At 41.3% G+C, this 16,387-nt stretch overlaps 1 protein-coding gene across 1 annotated transcript in view; it reads left to right on the plus strand.

The window, feature by feature from the left end:
• The window catches only part of pcsk6 (proprotein convertase subtilisin/kexin type 6), a 44,188-nt gene that overhangs the window by 9,304 nt on the left and 18,497 nt on the right, over positions 1–16,387 (plus strand). Inside the window, exons 6-11 of the mRNA XM_077022989.1 lie at positions 935–1,023; positions 5,264–5,436; positions 7,944–8,156; positions 11,315–11,415; positions 13,131–13,234; positions 13,600–13,717. Coding sequence (XP_076879104.1) covers positions 935–1,023; positions 5,264–5,436; positions 7,944–8,156; positions 11,315–11,415; positions 13,131–13,234; positions 13,600–13,717 — 798 coding nt within the window. The remainder of the gene's footprint in view (positions 1–934; positions 1,024–5,263; positions 5,437–7,943; positions 8,157–11,314; positions 11,416–13,130; positions 13,235–13,599; positions 13,718–16,387) is intronic.

Consider the following 16,387-nt stretch of genomic DNA (forward strand, 5'->3'; position numbering starts at 1 on the left):
TAAAAAACCTTAATTAATGCACGTTCTTCATTCCCTTGCTTCATGCTCATGAATCGTCTCTGCATTTTGTCTACGAAAAGACGAGACAAAACTTCAAAGTGCTGCTTTGATACTCCCTGTGTTGATATTTGGAATGCAAGCAGCAATTTACAGCTTCTCAACCAATTTCCCCCCTCCGTTCTTAAAGCTACAGGCTGTGCTGTGAGGAGTGCACCTGGTAGAGAAGGTGTAATGGACAGAAAACACAAAATTTGAAAAACCTTAGTGTTCAGATTTAGAATCTGTAAATGTAGAGATTAGAGACTGTGACAGACACTATCACAGAGAGAGATAATATGATAGCTAGACAGAGAAAATTATAGTGAGAGGGAAAAATATTGAGAGGGAGAATGACAGAGAGAAAGTATGATAGTTGGACAGAGAATGACAGTGAGACAGAGTATAATAGCTAGAGAGGAAGAGAAAGGTAGATGACTCAACATTGCTCCTAGCCTGAAGCAGGATTAGTGCCTTTAATATGCACTTCACACACACACACACACACACACACACACACACACACACACACACACACACACACACACACACACACACCACCTCATTAACCAAATCCAAATGGAAGCTAGGGCAGGGCTGTGTTGGCTATCGGTCAGTGGTTCAGACCACACATTTATTCCAGAGCAGGTCCAGCCAAGGACTCTGCATGGAACTGCTCCCCCTCAGCTATCACTGAGGATGCTGGGCTTTGTAGTCTCGCCCTCCCCTACCGGCTTTAATTCCAGTTTTTCTGTTTCTCTCTGTTAAGCCCAGTTTGGGGCCTGGGCTTTGGCTATGATATGGTAGGTTGTGTGGTTCTGTGTTATGCCTGTGTACACACACACACACACAAACACACACCTATTGTTTCTGCCACTCACATTGTCACTCTCTCTAGGCATGGGACTCGGTGCGCAGGAGAAGTGGCTGCCGTAGCCAACAACTCACACTGCATTGTGGGCATCGCATACAATGCCCACATTGGAGGTATGTCGTATGCTGTCAAAAACAGAACTGCCTTGTGGTACCCTGTTCTGAGCATCTTAAATATCAGATGTTATATCCACCACATTCCATGTATTTTTGATCTCAGATCCTTTTGTGTGAGTGTTTTGATCTGTTTTTCAAATCCGTATGAATATTGTAATAATAAGAGGGCTCATTCTGTGTTATCTCCTGCTCTGGAATATTTTATAGCAGATTATTCCCTTCAAATTTGCATTACTCACCGCACCCAAATAAGAAAACTTGAAACAGTTTGTAAAGGTGATTATTAAAACTGGATTAAAAACTGGTTTAATCATAAAGTAACAACAGCCTACGCAGCTGTGACAGGATTATTCCGGATGTGTATGGGAAACCTGTTACGATTCCTTATTCGCCTTCTCCGTCAGGGCTGAAAAGGAGTGCTCCTTAATCTAGCGGCCCGTAAGCGGGACGACACGCATGCGTTTGAAAGCAATTAATCCTGTGAAAAGGCCAGGCCGTTTTAATCAGAGAGTGGGCTTGGAATATGCCACCTGCCATCTGTACTGGTTTTTGTTCTTGTTTGCAGCTGTGCTGAGCATATCTGAGTTCCGTACTCACAGGTGGCGGTGATGACACAGGCTTTCGCAAGGACTTGTTGGACTTTAGTGCGCAGTTGTTCTAATCAGTCTCATTAAATGTTGGTGATGCAATAATGAGAAACCGAAAAAGTTGGGTGACTTGAAAGACTACATGCTAAAGTCGCAAAAGACTAAAGGTTGTTTTCTTTGTCTATCAGTCGTACTTGTGCGTATTTCACCTCATCTCACCTTCAGCATTTCCAACAAAGTTAGATTTGATCAAAATTTCTTTCAGGCTTAGCAGTGTCAGAAGATACGTTTAGCAGAGTTGATGAACACTGCGCTACAATCTCAGATCAGACAGAATACATTAATAGGCTAATACAAATTAAATAAGTCAGAGTGCCACATGGGGTGAATGAAATGTTTTTGTTTCCAAAACACTACACATTATAAAAGAAATCCATAGGCTGATGGAACTGCTAAATTAAAAAGCAATGCATACATGTTTGTCTTGATTTAAATACACTTTTCTATTAAATATCATATGTTAATGCATTTTAAAATCCTTTTTTTCAAAAGACTGCTATTAAAGCCTTGGTGTGCTTGGTGCTGCTCCATGGCCCTGCATAATCGCTCTAGGCCCATTTGTATTTGTAATTCAGCCTTCTGCTGTAATGAATAGCCTTGCCTAGAAACTCCAGCCTCCTGTAACCTCACCTGAATGCTCTGGAGAGTTTAATGAATAGTCTACCATAACATTCTTCATTAACTTCGAACTCTCTGGGTACCTGTCTGGCCTCATTAACGAACCCCCCCCCCCCCCCACCTCCTATAAACTTCCAACCTTTGCATTTGAGTTCTGTCTCTCACATTTGCTCACTGAAAGTATTGTCTACCATGTTTTCAATAGTTAATATCCTGCATATGTCCAATAGCAGCTGTCGCTTCCTGGATCTCTTGACACATTTTCTAATATTTATCACTGAGATCTTTCCTCCTGGCATCGATATATTGATCCTGCTGTGATAAATTTCCTCTATAATTATATTTCAACTCTTGCCTGCTATAGTATGGGTTCCTTGTTTGAGTTCTGGTTCCCTGTAAGCTCAGGCTTGTGTATTACCTTATTATAATAATCTTAAAGGGGGTTTTGCTGAGAAAATGGTCAGAAACTACCATTATTCACTCAGTTCTTCTGCTTTGACATAATGTTAGCTGGTGCGGTCTGGAGATTCTGTGGGTGGAGATTCCTGGGGGGTGGGGGGTGGGGAAAGGGCGCAATTCTAAAAATTCTCTTCCTGATCCTGATATAAAAAGAGGAACCTAATAACTTGTTTTTTCCCATTTTTTGATGGAGGCATACCAAAAAAAACTGACTGGGTTGTTTTATTTCAGTTTGAGAGATGATAGGCTCTCCAGATAACCATATCAGTGTGTCCACCAACTCTAAAAATGCAAATTATGACATTTTCATATGTTGTCTTTAATTATAGTAACTATTGTAAACAACACTATGCCTGCAAACTTGAACTGAATTGACCTGTCTCGGCATTATAGTTGCTAAAACCATCAAAATGGATCAAAAGTAACTATCGAACACTAAAAGCACTATGTCAGCACAATGACAAGGTATGATGTGTGCTGGCACGGGGAATCGACTTGAATGTAAATGTTGAATCCCCTCTTCTGTTTAACGATGTCATTATTAGTTTCTCTGAAATTGCCCCACATGCTAGCTATGCTGTCAGCAGGAAACGCAAGACCCGGTCCAGAACCGGAGTGGACATTCCTTGTCTTCACACATCATGGTGAGACACCCCTGGGTAGTCAAACCCAAAGTGAAGAACAATGTGCTTAGACGTTGATGGATGAGTGATGAGTCATCTCTTACTCTTATCTGGATGGATCTTTTCTTATAAGAACTCTGGATAATTCCCATGACCCCATGCTTCAAACTGTTATCCCATTCTTTTAGAAGACGTGTTCAGTTTCTCATTAAAATTCATTAGAGAGTTCGAAGATGTTCAGACAACTGCATTGTAACCGCTTTGCATTTATATCTGTACGCGGCCTGTTGTGTCAGCACATTGTGCTCCCGTTTATGTATCAAGACAAAGAAAGAAAGAAAAAACAGTATACACAGATACACCTGACATGGCGACATGTGCCCTATAAACTGAGAATATAACAGTAGCTGTGTGAGCTTAGTAAAAGTGATTAGTCAAGTGATGCTCTCTGAGCCTAGTGCTTAATGGATCTAATATTGGCAAGTTGCATACTGTTGGGAGTAAATATTTCTGAAATCTCACTTCCTGTGGGCCTGCTTGATGCGGCCCATCTAGCTAAAAACGTAATAAGCCATCACTGGAGGTCTTCGGCATCTGCCTGCCGTAATTAGCACCTTACAAATGATTCAGTCTTTCCTCTTGAGGCCGGAGTGTAAAGAAGTGTTGAAATCCTGTTTACTTGGTGCTATTTTGGAAGCGTCGAATTCGGTTTGCAGTGTAAAGCAGCCTGTTAAAGGAAAGTGGCCCTCGAGTGTCCCGGAGCAGCCCTGCAGGCTTTCCTAAAGGGCTGTTTGAGGGCAAAGATGGAAAAAACACCCATTTATAGACACAAAAACAAACATGCGTATAACCTTACTGTACCTGCCTTTGAGCATATACTGTATGCATTCTCGCTCTGTCTCTCCTGCAGCCTCTCTCCTGTCTCTCTTGCTGTCTCTCTTCCACCACACATTCCAATGCAGGTGTGTGATTGATGCTAACTTGCCGTTTCCCTTTTAAGAGCCCCAGCTGCAAAGCCGTATCTTGCAGGTGTGGGCGTGATTGAACGCATTAGAGAATTTGCTCTTCCTGCATCAGGAGATACTGTAAAAGTACAAACATCTGCCAGTGAACATGGCAACCACAGAAACGTGTGGCCAGATGAGCTCATACTTATACTCATGCACTGACACACATACACACACACACACGCACGCACACACGCACGCACACACACAAACAGCTTGCAAGTCTGTAATTGACCAAAATTGTTTTCTTTCCAAAAACACCAACCTCATTTGCTGTATAAATGACCTCATAAATAGTCTGTCTGCTTCCAATTTCTCCTCCCTCTCATCTCTCTCTCTCTCTCTCTTTATTTATCTCTCTCTTTCTGTAACTATTGGGAACATGAGTTAGGAATGTGGGGTTCAGTAGATGTGAAGAAATTTCATAAAGGAAACTGATGAAAGCACCCCAAGAAGTCCAGAGTGGTCTGGTCAAACTACTGTAGCTCTGCTGTTCCTCTTAGCTGTGAAGAGTCTTCTCCTACATCTGCAATGTTTGCTTTTCTACATTAAGGAACAGTCTCAAGGCGAGAGCTCTTAAAACGTACCCACCACCTCATTAAAAAGAGAGAGATATAGTGAGAGAGAGTAAAAATGACAACGATAAGAAACTTTTTTTTTAGGCTTCAAGGCACACAAAGAGTTTTCACAGCAAAGAAACAAAGGACTCTGATTGCAATTATGCCACCCTTATGAGTTTTTTGCTTGCTTGTGTTTGTCTATTCTTGCCAATTTGTGAACGCGTTTGCATCTTTTCGTGTGTGTGTGTGTGTGTGTGTGTGTGTGTGTGTGTGTGTGTGTGTGTGTGTGTGTCCACACACTCACACATGGCGTGCCCTCCCAGGCATCCGGATGCTGGATGGGGATGTTACTGACGTAGTGGAGGCAAAGTCTTTAGGAATTCGGCCGGACTACATTGACATATACAGCGCCAGCTGGGGCCCTGATGACGATGGCAAGACTGTGGATGGCCCTGGCCCCTTAGCCAGACAGGCCTTTGAAGTGGGCATTAGAAAGGTCCTGTGCAACCCTCTGTGTACACAATAATTCATTAATCTGTTTTTAATGATCACACATTTTTACTTAAGTAATGGTCACAACAGTGGATGTAAAAACTATAACGATAACTATAACCAATGGATGTAAAATTCTGCCAGAGATTTAATGGTATCAGTGTCTCACGGTGTTGGAGAAGATGTTTCACAAATGTTAAATACCACTTGAAGCTGTGGAGAAGTAATGAATGACAATGATGATTTGAGATGGATAGTTCATGATTTACCTAAAAGAGACATATGCAATAAGACACACACCAGTGTATCATTACATTATCAGTTTATTAGGTATATATCTGTAGCTGAACTTTTAGATGGATTCAGGAGCAAAGCTACCAGGAAGGTGCACATGCATGTTGGGAAGAGAAGTGGAGATTTGAGCAATCGATCCAGAGTAGTGGTTCGATATCTTTAACAGCTAAATCACTAAAACTTAATATGTCAACATATATTATGTGTCTCATAGCATTATTCCACTTTCATGCTTACACAATGATGATGCATATACACAGGCATTTAGATTTAATAAGATCCTTCAAAATAAAGGTCTCAATCAAATTAATTATGAGTATTGTATCAGTTGCATGAGCAAACATACCAGCTAAATAATAATGTGTAACATTGTTCATTCATTTGTTCCTATTGTGCATCCATAAATGCAACCTTACAATCAATATACAAGGCTACTGCTAGCAGATGAATACTAATAGCAATGTAAATTTACTAATGCCAACTAGCTAGCTATAAAATAGGAGGATGACGCATCCTTTTTCCCCAGACATGTCCTCTTTTTAAGACATAAAACAATTTGACTTTTCTTTCATGTTGACGTTTGCTTTCTACTGTCGCCATACGATGTGCGACTGTTTTTGCATTGCTCAGGGTTGCCAGATTGCTTCAGTTGTTTCCAGCCAAGTAATTGCTCAAAACCGTCAAAACGTCTGGAAAACTGCCCAAAAGTATGCATCATAAATAAATCATCGAATGCATTCATTGATTTGTGGCATGCAACATATGTCGCTATCTTGAGGTCACAGGATTTTTGGTCATCAATGATGTCATTGATTGATATCATTACCTTTTTTCCTTGAAACTTGGCAAGCACTGTACTCAATGCCCAGTGTGTCTTCAAGTTCTGCTAATTGACCCTAAGGTGATTGTTGCTGGTTTCAGTTCAGCTTACAATCATCCCCTGTATGTAGCAGGTGGTTTGGCTTTAGATCAGAGTTACTTTCCAGTTCTTGGCTGTAACTTCATTTGTTTAGTTTTTTTCCTCATTCTGGCATTGTAAGAGCCAAAGAAAAGGCCAAACAGTTAGAGTGGTGGGGTACTTGGGTGTAGCAAAAATCTCCGTGCATCACATTCTCTCAACAGAAGTGAACAACATGTCAGTGAACATTTTGACAGCTTGATTGAATGTGGGGAGAAGGTAGGCTTTTATCATATCTGTTTATTTTATGCAGTGCAGATTTGAAATATAAAAAACCTCACAAAAGACATGATAAAACAGCCCAGATTTTGTCTACCTGTCAAAGTGAATTTGCTCCTGCCAGTTCCAATGAAAACCCACCCAATTTGGTGGGATACTGCCCAATCTGGCAGCACTTGCAGTGCTTTGACTGTTTTTTATAAGCTCAGCCTAACCCTAACTCCACAGTAAGGTACATGCCTTACACATAACCACTGATCATCATGCCTCTCAGAATGTGTGTGTGTGTGTGTGTGTGTGTGTGTATCTGCTTCACAGAAGAAGAGGATATGTGAAGTTTACCTTCTAGATGTATAATTCCTTGGTGTGGTAAGGTCTAAAAATGCCCAGACACAGAGTCGATAGTCATACTCTGAGGGTTGGACTCTGGGCGTTTTTTACATTGTCTATTTTGTCCATGTACAGCACGCATGCGAAAAAATAATTTGAAGTGTCTGATCAATAATTAGAAACTACTGAGGACAGATGGTACAAGCTGGCTGAAGCATGATAATTAAATCGATTCACATATGGACTTAGAGTAGATTTTGTAAGATTACAAGACTTATCTTTGAAGGACTCAAATGTAAATGTCTGTACTCACATCATCTGTAAGGATAAAGGCAGAATGATGATTTGACACCCATAGATACAATATATTGATGTGTCTTTTGTTAATTGAATAAGATGGTAAAGGAATGAGAACAACATTGCAGATCAGTGTTGTTGCCTTGCCAACATGTGCATGCTGACATCTTTGTTTATAAACAATTTGGCCTTCTCACGTTTTAATCAGGAATCATTTCACATTTTACTTTATTCACAATCATGACTATTCAGAGAAATATTTCTTATTTATTTATTTATTTTATGTTCCATATCTGCTTTTAAATGTGTCCATGTCTGTGCTTTAAATTTTGTCTTATCTAATGTGCATATGCATGCGTGTGTGATTGTGTGTATGTGTGTGCGCACGTGCACGTGGTGACACTTTTGTGCAGGGCCGCAAAGGTCTGGGGTCCATCTTTGTGTGGGCGTCGGGGAACGGTGGTCGCCAGGGCGACCACTGTTCATGTGACGGATACACCAACAGCATCTACACCATCTCCGTGAGCAGCAGTACGGAGAACGGCAACAAGCCCTGGTACCTGGAGGTCTGCTCCTCCACCCTGGCCACCACCTACAGCAGCGGAGAGTTCTACGATCGCAAAATAGTTAAGTCACAGAGGGGGGCCTCTCCTCCAATGGGACATGGGATGGGCGGGGCTTGACATGCCACTCAGCTTTTAAGGGGGTATTTTTTCTTTTTTTTCTCTTTGTCCCATTTGTGAAAACAGGCGATGTGTGATCTTGGCTTGCATTTTAGCATTCTGATTTGCCTTCCTATTTTTGCAATTAGCTTTTAATAAGTATTACATCAGCTAAGTAGTGCACAGAAGAGGAATTATCAATTACCTTTTTTTTTTTTTTAGCTTAGGCTCTTGTCTGTATAGATCCTATATTGACATGCGGTTCGAAAAGAAGAGTTATAGTAAAGAACCACCCCACAGACAGAAGAAGGGACTCTTCCCTTGAGCAACATGTGATCAGCATATTGGATTTTCACATATGCAATATGGACAAATTAGCATCACTGAATTAACATCTGCAAAAGTGGCGCTGCGTCCTCCACTGTCTTTAGCATGAAAGCTGGTGACGACCCAACCGTGCACCTAGGAGCAGAATTCCCCATGATGAAATTGTGGAAGGAGATTTCCAGGTGATAATGGACTCCTGATTGGTTTTGACAGTTAGAAGCATTGGCCAAGTGCTCCAGTAGAGTCTGACTCAGGCTAGGCCCCTGGCAGTGTCCGTTTGAGGATGGTTCCAGAGAGCACCATTTTACGTGATAATGAAGTCCCACAAGAGTTTTTAGGTGGTTATCAATGACAGGTCTTCATTGATATGCCTTACATTCACATCCCTTCTTTCACTCTCCTTTTGTTCTTAGTGAATCATATTCTCTCTCTCTCTCTCTCTCTCACACTCTCCCTCTCCCTCCCTCTCCCTCTCTTTTTCCATCTCCCCTGTATCATGTCATTTTAAATGACTGCTGGAACCAGGAATGATGCTCTGCTGCCAAGGAGCAGTCACCCTCCATCCGTCACCCTCCTTCCCGCCAGCAGTCTTCCCTTTCCCGCCTTATTGCAACACAAACATATCTGAGATGGCTCACGCGCTCTTTGTTTGTGTTTCTCCAGACCGGTGCAATAAGGAGATAGGACCCATAGATGAAGGGCAAATCTTTTTTTTTTCTGGTTCAAGTTCAAAGCCCTGAGATGGAGCCATTAAGGGAGATGAGTTAAACCCATATTTGCTTTGCCTGTTCCTGAGGTGGGTAGCACCTCAGGCGGCTCCAGGTGAGGATGATAACATGCGACTGCGCTGGGGGCCCTGGAGCTCCGGGCAGGCTAAACCACGCGGCTTTGGTATTTGCATGTTTATGTGATCTCAGCCTCAGGCAGAGTTTTAATACTCCGCTTTGCCAATCTGAACCAAAAATATAGTGAGATAGTTATTGTATTGAAGGATAAGTGTATAAGCCTACAGGTGTGTGTGTGTGTGTGTATATGTGTGTGTGTGTGTGTGTTTGTGTGCACGCGTTTGACCTTGTATTATGTATAATGATTTTGTGTGTATATAATGTTTTGTGTGCTGCTAGCACTTTTAAATACTGAATATGCCAACTTAAATGTATTTAGTAATGTGCTCATTATATATGAAAACAGAAACATATTTAGAATAAATGAAGGATATAATGCAGTTTCAAATGTTAAACACCTGCTAAATGTTAAATGTGTTTGTTTGTTACACAAGTGCCGGTGTTCATCAGTGTTGCTTCACGTTCCCTAATGCAGTGTTCGTGAATGATGAAATTGTCGAATGCTCTTTACATAGAATGGCAGGTCTCCTGCTTTGACTTCACAGGTTTCTGCTCAATGGATTTCCATGGCATACCTTTGCATAAGTTTGAGTAAATATATTGGTAAATTGCCACACCTGGCCATAGCTCGTCACAAACATGTTTGGCATCTGGCTTTTGTCTTTGTAACATGCTTTGCGCAAGGCGTGTTTTGAAAGCTGGTGCCAGTCATTTAATACCTGCCACCAACACCAGTGGAGGGTAAGGGTGCTCTAATTCATGAAAAGCTCCTCGAGCTGACCAGACGGATCGGGCCCTTTTCATTTGAAAGCTCTCTGCTCTCTGAGTCTTATCTCAAGTCTCTCCCCCCACCTGTTATACTTGTGGACCAACTCCTGCTTAGTGCTGACCTCTGGTGTGCAAAGAGAAAGGTTGGGTATGTTGATCTGAAAGCAGTTAAACCCCATTGATGGGCTGGTTAAAAGAAAAAAATGTAGCAGTGCTTTATTGTTAAAGGATCCTCCTTGTAATGTATTAAGTACCTATATTCTTAAGGCAGCCATTTCAAACATATTGTGGACAGAATACAGATATTCAATCTTTGTGTTCTCAGCCATATTCCACTAGAATTCAGCTGTGTTTGTGGGTGTGTCTGTACAGACTCTTCTCTGTGTGTTTCTGAAGTTTCAGGCTTCACTCCAGACCCAGTAATGATTACTTTGTTAAACAAATCCAGTATCATCATGTGGTTGTACACACACACACACTGAAACAAATGCCACACACAAACCCTCAAACACACACCACACAGAGACACACACACACACTCACACACATTCCATGCCTGAAGGTTACCAACTAGGCTCAGTGGGTGTTCTGCTGTTCCCCAGAAGGCTACGGGAAAAAATCGAAAATATTTACAGACAAGCTTAACAGAGTATGATTTAACACATTAGAGCCATGCTAACAATCCCTTTGCCCAAAGTTCGCTTTTAATTTAGAAGAAGTCTTGATGATTCTCCTAAAAATATCAGCACTATAAAAAAATCAGCACTTTGTATGTTTTTCATGGCCAGTTTACTTTGCAAAATGTTGAATTTAGAAGAAAAAATGATACAGTAGCCCTCCAGGCTAGACAGTTTGGACAAGCCCCTCTCATTCTGGACCAGATTGCAGTTTAACTCAGGACAAAGTCATACTTCACCTGAAACGCTAACATGGCTAGCAGTAAAGGGATTCTAGCTATGGCAAGCCAGCATGAACTCCTGTGTGTAACCCTTCATGGGTCCTGGAGCCCTTCACGGGTCCTAGAGCTCTTCACAGGTCCCTAGAGCCCTTCATGGGTCCTAGGGCTCTTCAGGGGCCCCTAGAACCCTTCACGAGCCCTAGAGCCTCTGCGAGGTACTTTACTTGCATATACCAAATGTGAGTAAGAGCAGAGTTATGTTATCTCTCTCGCTCTCCCACCAGGTTACCACAGACATGCGTCAGCGCTGTACAGACGGCCACACGGGGACGTCGGTGTCGGCACCCATGGTGGCTGGTATCATCGCCCTCACGCTGGAGGCAAAGTCAGTTCACTTTCCGTGTTTTATTTGCCTTTCTCTGATCTGTCTGTTTGTCTCTTTCTCCTTTATCTGTTTACAAAACATGTTTATCTATTTAGAAAACTCACTTTCAGTGGCCTGGTACAGCTCTTTGTTTTAGCTCTTTTGAAATTGTGATATTTAAACCCCATAAATTTGTACTTTTGGATCAGATTCTTTGCATATGGTGAATGAACAATTGAGTTGCTTTAGTTTCTCAAGCAGATTATTATATCCAATAAGAAAACAACAGACCATTTAAGACCCTGCCATATACACTGCTCAAAAAAATAAAGGGAACACTTAAACAACACAATGTAACTCAGTCATCCACACTTCCTGTTCAGATAGGAAGCAACACTGATTGTGAAACAATTTCAACTGCTCTTGTGCAAATGGAACAGACAACAGGTAGAAATGAGAGATTTTCAATGATTTCAAAGATTTTTATTAATTGAGATCTAGGATGTGTTATTTTAGTGTTCCCTTTATTTATTTTTTTGAGCAGTATATATTAAGTATTGTTTGTGAGCAGGAATTAAGATGGGCATGTGGATACCATCAAATGCTAAAAGCTTTTTTCGATGTAACCTTTTGTGGCAAATGGCAAAGTGCGTGGAGGAGGCGTGGCCTGTGAAACAGAGCTGACCCCCAAAGAGCCAAGCACCTCCCCATGTCCCCATGTTCCACCTGCTCCCTCCCCATGAGTGGCCTTTCTTGCCACGGTGGCCTCGTACAACACACACACACACACACACACACACACACACACACACACACACACACACACACACACACACACACCCCATTTCATACATGTGCCTGACTGCCATAAGCTGGGCATTCATTCCTAGTGCAGGACCCTTAAGGAAATGACAGCTTCTTTCATAGATCAGGCGATCCTGCCAGGTAATCAGTGTGTGCAGGAGCTTTCGGTGATGATTCATGACGTCAACGGAGCACAAATTGGTGTCAACACGATAAAAAATGTCCCACACATTTCAAATTGGGTTACTGGAGTGAAAACACAGGAGTCTTCACACATGGCCCTGACCAGTTTCATTTTTCCCATAATGATGCACCATTTCCTATGAATAACTGTTAATATGACGTTCCGTGTTCTGAATGCGTATCAGAACTTGTTTTCTGGATATCTTTTTGTGGTCAGGTTCAGTATGTTTTGTAAATATGCGTTGTCAAGGTTTTATTACTGTTTTTTGCAATAAGAAGTATCATCAGGATGGGCAGTGTGGTTCAGAGTATGATGGTGCACCATTAAAATATCCATGTCTGTTTCTAAACTGCCAAGGTACCACTCTAACAAAATGTGTCCTTAGGGAATCTATGACTTTATAAGAGATCAGGAAGAGTGTGTGCAGAGAGAGAAGAGATAAGGAAAGGCAGAGTTCTTTAAGGTCCTTTTGGACTATACCATCATAAATAATCATGGGATACTCACTTTAGTATACATTTCAAGACATAAATCGCCTAACAGTTTGGACTATTTAAGGCTCCTGAAAATACCTGCAGTTATGTTGCTGTAGAAAATTTCATATTTTTTTATTAATCAGAATAAATGTCAGAGGTGATAAATAGCAGACCATTGCAATGAAAAAAACAACTTGTATCTAAAATACAGATTTTGTCCTAAAGTGTGTGAATGCGTTTCTTGGTGTAAGGACATAATGTTTGTCTTTCAGCCCCTTAATAACCTGGAGGGATGTGCAGCACCTCTTGGTAAAGACATCAAGACCAGTTCACCTGAAGGCCAATGACTGGAAGACCAATGCAGCTGGACACAAAGGTAGCGTTTTATCAGAATGGTCTTGCCAGTGTATTAGAGTTTCATGTAATTAGCGCATTACAGAGTGCACTATGAATGCAGACACAAACGTTAATACAGGAGGAGCTTTGGGAGTTTTAAGATCACCATATGTCATTAGCAACAGCTTTATGCTGTTACCTTGACGACATGACCAAATTAAAAACCAACCTTGTTGTTGACTTCTGATTTTATCGGCATGTGCGTGTGTGCGCGCTCTTGTGTGTGTGTGTGTGTGTGTGTGTGTGTGTGTGTGTGTGTGTGTGTTCTCACGTGGTGTGTCTGTGTGCTTGCATGCATGCATGTCTGTGCACGCATGTGTGTGTGTGTCTGCGTTCTTCTTGTAGTCAGTCATCTATATGGCTTCGGTTTGGTGGATGCGGAGGCAATGGTGGTAGAGGCGAAGAAGTGGAGAAGTGTTCCTCCTCAGAACACCTGCACCAAAGTATCGGACCGGCGAACTCGGTAAGGATGCAGGCTCTCTGTCTGTCTGTCTGTCTGTCTGTCTGTCTGTCTGTCTCTCTCTCTCTCTCTCTCTCTCTCTCTCTCTCTTTCCCTCCATCTCTCACTCTCATCCATTCTGGCCAATGGAAACACATACTTGGTCAATAAAAGATTAACTCACTTAAGCATAGTAATGCCTCTCCTACATTTCACATGGTGAGTGAAAGAGTTCAGCCATGCTTTAAAGGCTGGGAGTCTAAATCGCACTCCAAAGCAAATGGTGTGAAACAGGTTGCATCATCGCCTTATCTTTTCAAAGAGAAACGATTTGTGGTTTGAAAGAGGGATTCTAATTAAAACCAGGGACTTCATAAGGTAAAAGAAAGCATTCGAAAATGTGTTGTTAAGAGTCTCCATTTTCCTATTTCATGAAGGATTAGAATCTAGTTAAGGTGATGTGGCTTTAGTGTCATCTTAAAATAGCCCTCAGCTACAGATTTCCACTTGATCATTAAAGTGCCCTTATGGGAGAGCTATTCTTGTTATTTTATTTGTTGTTTAATATGCTATATGCTGCTTCAGAATATACACATGCTAGACTAAAAATGGTGTCCTCTATCTAGTTGCTGTGTTCTGCACTGACAGAAAACTAAAACTGAAAACAACATACACATTTGTTTTTAGATCATTCTATACAATATGTACACTACAATACAACATGTAAATCTAGTGAGTAAATCTGTTGCCCACTGAAGTGGTACACTTCCCCCAATAAAAAGAATCAAAATATCTATATGTATATTCCAGGAAAGACCAAAACCTCTATGAAGACCTCTATGAAAAATCATCTGGTAACTTTTATTGGCTGCCTTTCCCCTTATTACAACGTTCCCAATGACAGACCAGAATGCCAATCTGTCATGGTACTGACTAATGCTACCCCAAAAGATTGAACTACGCTTGCTCTCTGTGTAGGAAGTTGCACATATAGCAAAACTGTTGAGGACAAGACAAGGAAAACAATTTGTCAAGGAAATGATGGATCATTCTCACGGTTCAAGTCATGTTGTGCTTTCACCCAGTCAGTTTGTCCAATCAGATGCTTGGTTTGCCTGTTTTTTGGGTGCCTGTGTGATGAAGAGAACACCTCGCGCAACAGGCAGATATGGGAACATGTGAAGCAGAACCAGTTGATCTTGCGTTAACCAGAAAGCGGCTTCGTATTTTGTGCCTGCCACGTGTTAAAGGACCCCAGGCTCTTACGAAGCTAACGAGAGAAATGCCAGCAATGGTCCCTGGTGCTTTATTCCAGGACGGCTTTTGAATCCTCTGCACTGTTGTCAGCGCTCTGATTTGAACTGCTGGTAACCGGGCAGATTAAAGCCACAATACTTGTGATGTGTTGTGTTTTTCCTTTTATATTTTGGGCCTCGGAGCATATGCTATCGCCACACCATCAAGTGATTCAACGCGTGTCTGTTCAAGGCTGACATTAAACCATGAGTCAAGGCTCTTCAAAAGTGAATGTACAGGCAAGAAGATGGCAATAATTTTAGCACAGTGTTTAATATTTAAAGGACTCGTATGGGTTTTTTTTTCAAGGTTTTTGAATCTTGACAAAGGATAGAGGCAGAAGATGGAAAAACTGAAGATGAAAACACGAGGACACCATTAGCAGAGTTTGTGTTTAGTCCTGACAGTGTTTCCCCTGGGTGCCTTTGGTCTGCCCCTCTTTGTTAAACAGTACCTGCAATTTATGCCCTTTGTTTTAGCCTTAATTTATTGTGAATGCAGTGGGTTCTCTTCTTCATGTGCAGGGTGTGACAGCAGTCCAGGTGCAACGGCAGGTGCTGGTGGGAAACTTTGAAGGCGTTGGTGCTGCTGTCAGACTCGAAGTTTATGTGTTTATGTGTCTAAGACTAAGCAGAGCTTTATGGTTACTGTAGACAGTATGAGCAATTTACACTTTCAGCATTTAGCAACTTGCTGTCACTATGGAAGAAATCTTAATGCAGTAAATTAGTCCAGAGTCTAAGGATACCATTGCGCTAGAACTCCGGGAGAATACACCTAAGGAAAATACATACAATTATTTCTAAAAATGAATAAATATGTAAACAAGTAAATTCAGAGATTAATAAAATGCTTTGAAGTGGGTAGGGATTATGCTTCTTGGAGAGGTGAGTCTTCAGGCTATGGTTAAAGCCAACAAGAGGATCCGCCATACTGGTCATTAGCGGGATATCATTCTGTCATTTGGGTGGTAGTGGAAAAAAGAGTTTGTATGACTTCAACGAGATACAAGTATAAATGGGATGGCATTTAAAGACCTGCTGTCTTAATGCTTGTGGTGTGAAGCAGTTCTGCAAAGATTCTATTGTATTTCACTGGAGTAGTTATGCAGGGATTAATTCATATTATTAATGTTCATCGTTGCAGTATTCATTGCAAAATTAAAACACTGTTGAATATACCAGTGCACCCCTGAAGTGACATGGTTAAAGACTACCCTTCAATGATTATAGCAAAATTATAATACATACATATTATGTATGTTTATTTCATCCTTTGAATGTAGGAATTAATCAAAACATAGACAAAGCACTTAACAGTGCTCAAAGCACACAAAAAATATATTTTAGTCTTTGCTATTAGTTTTACAGAATATCAGTATTGCAGGGATAATAGTTA

This window comes from Brachyhypopomus gauderio, chromosome 12, assembly GCF_052324685.1.
Source record: "Brachyhypopomus gauderio isolate BG-103 chromosome 12, BGAUD_0.2, whole genome shotgun sequence".
In the NCBI taxonomy this organism is placed as follows: Eukaryota; Metazoa; Chordata; class Actinopteri; order Gymnotiformes; family Hypopomidae; genus Brachyhypopomus; species Brachyhypopomus gauderio.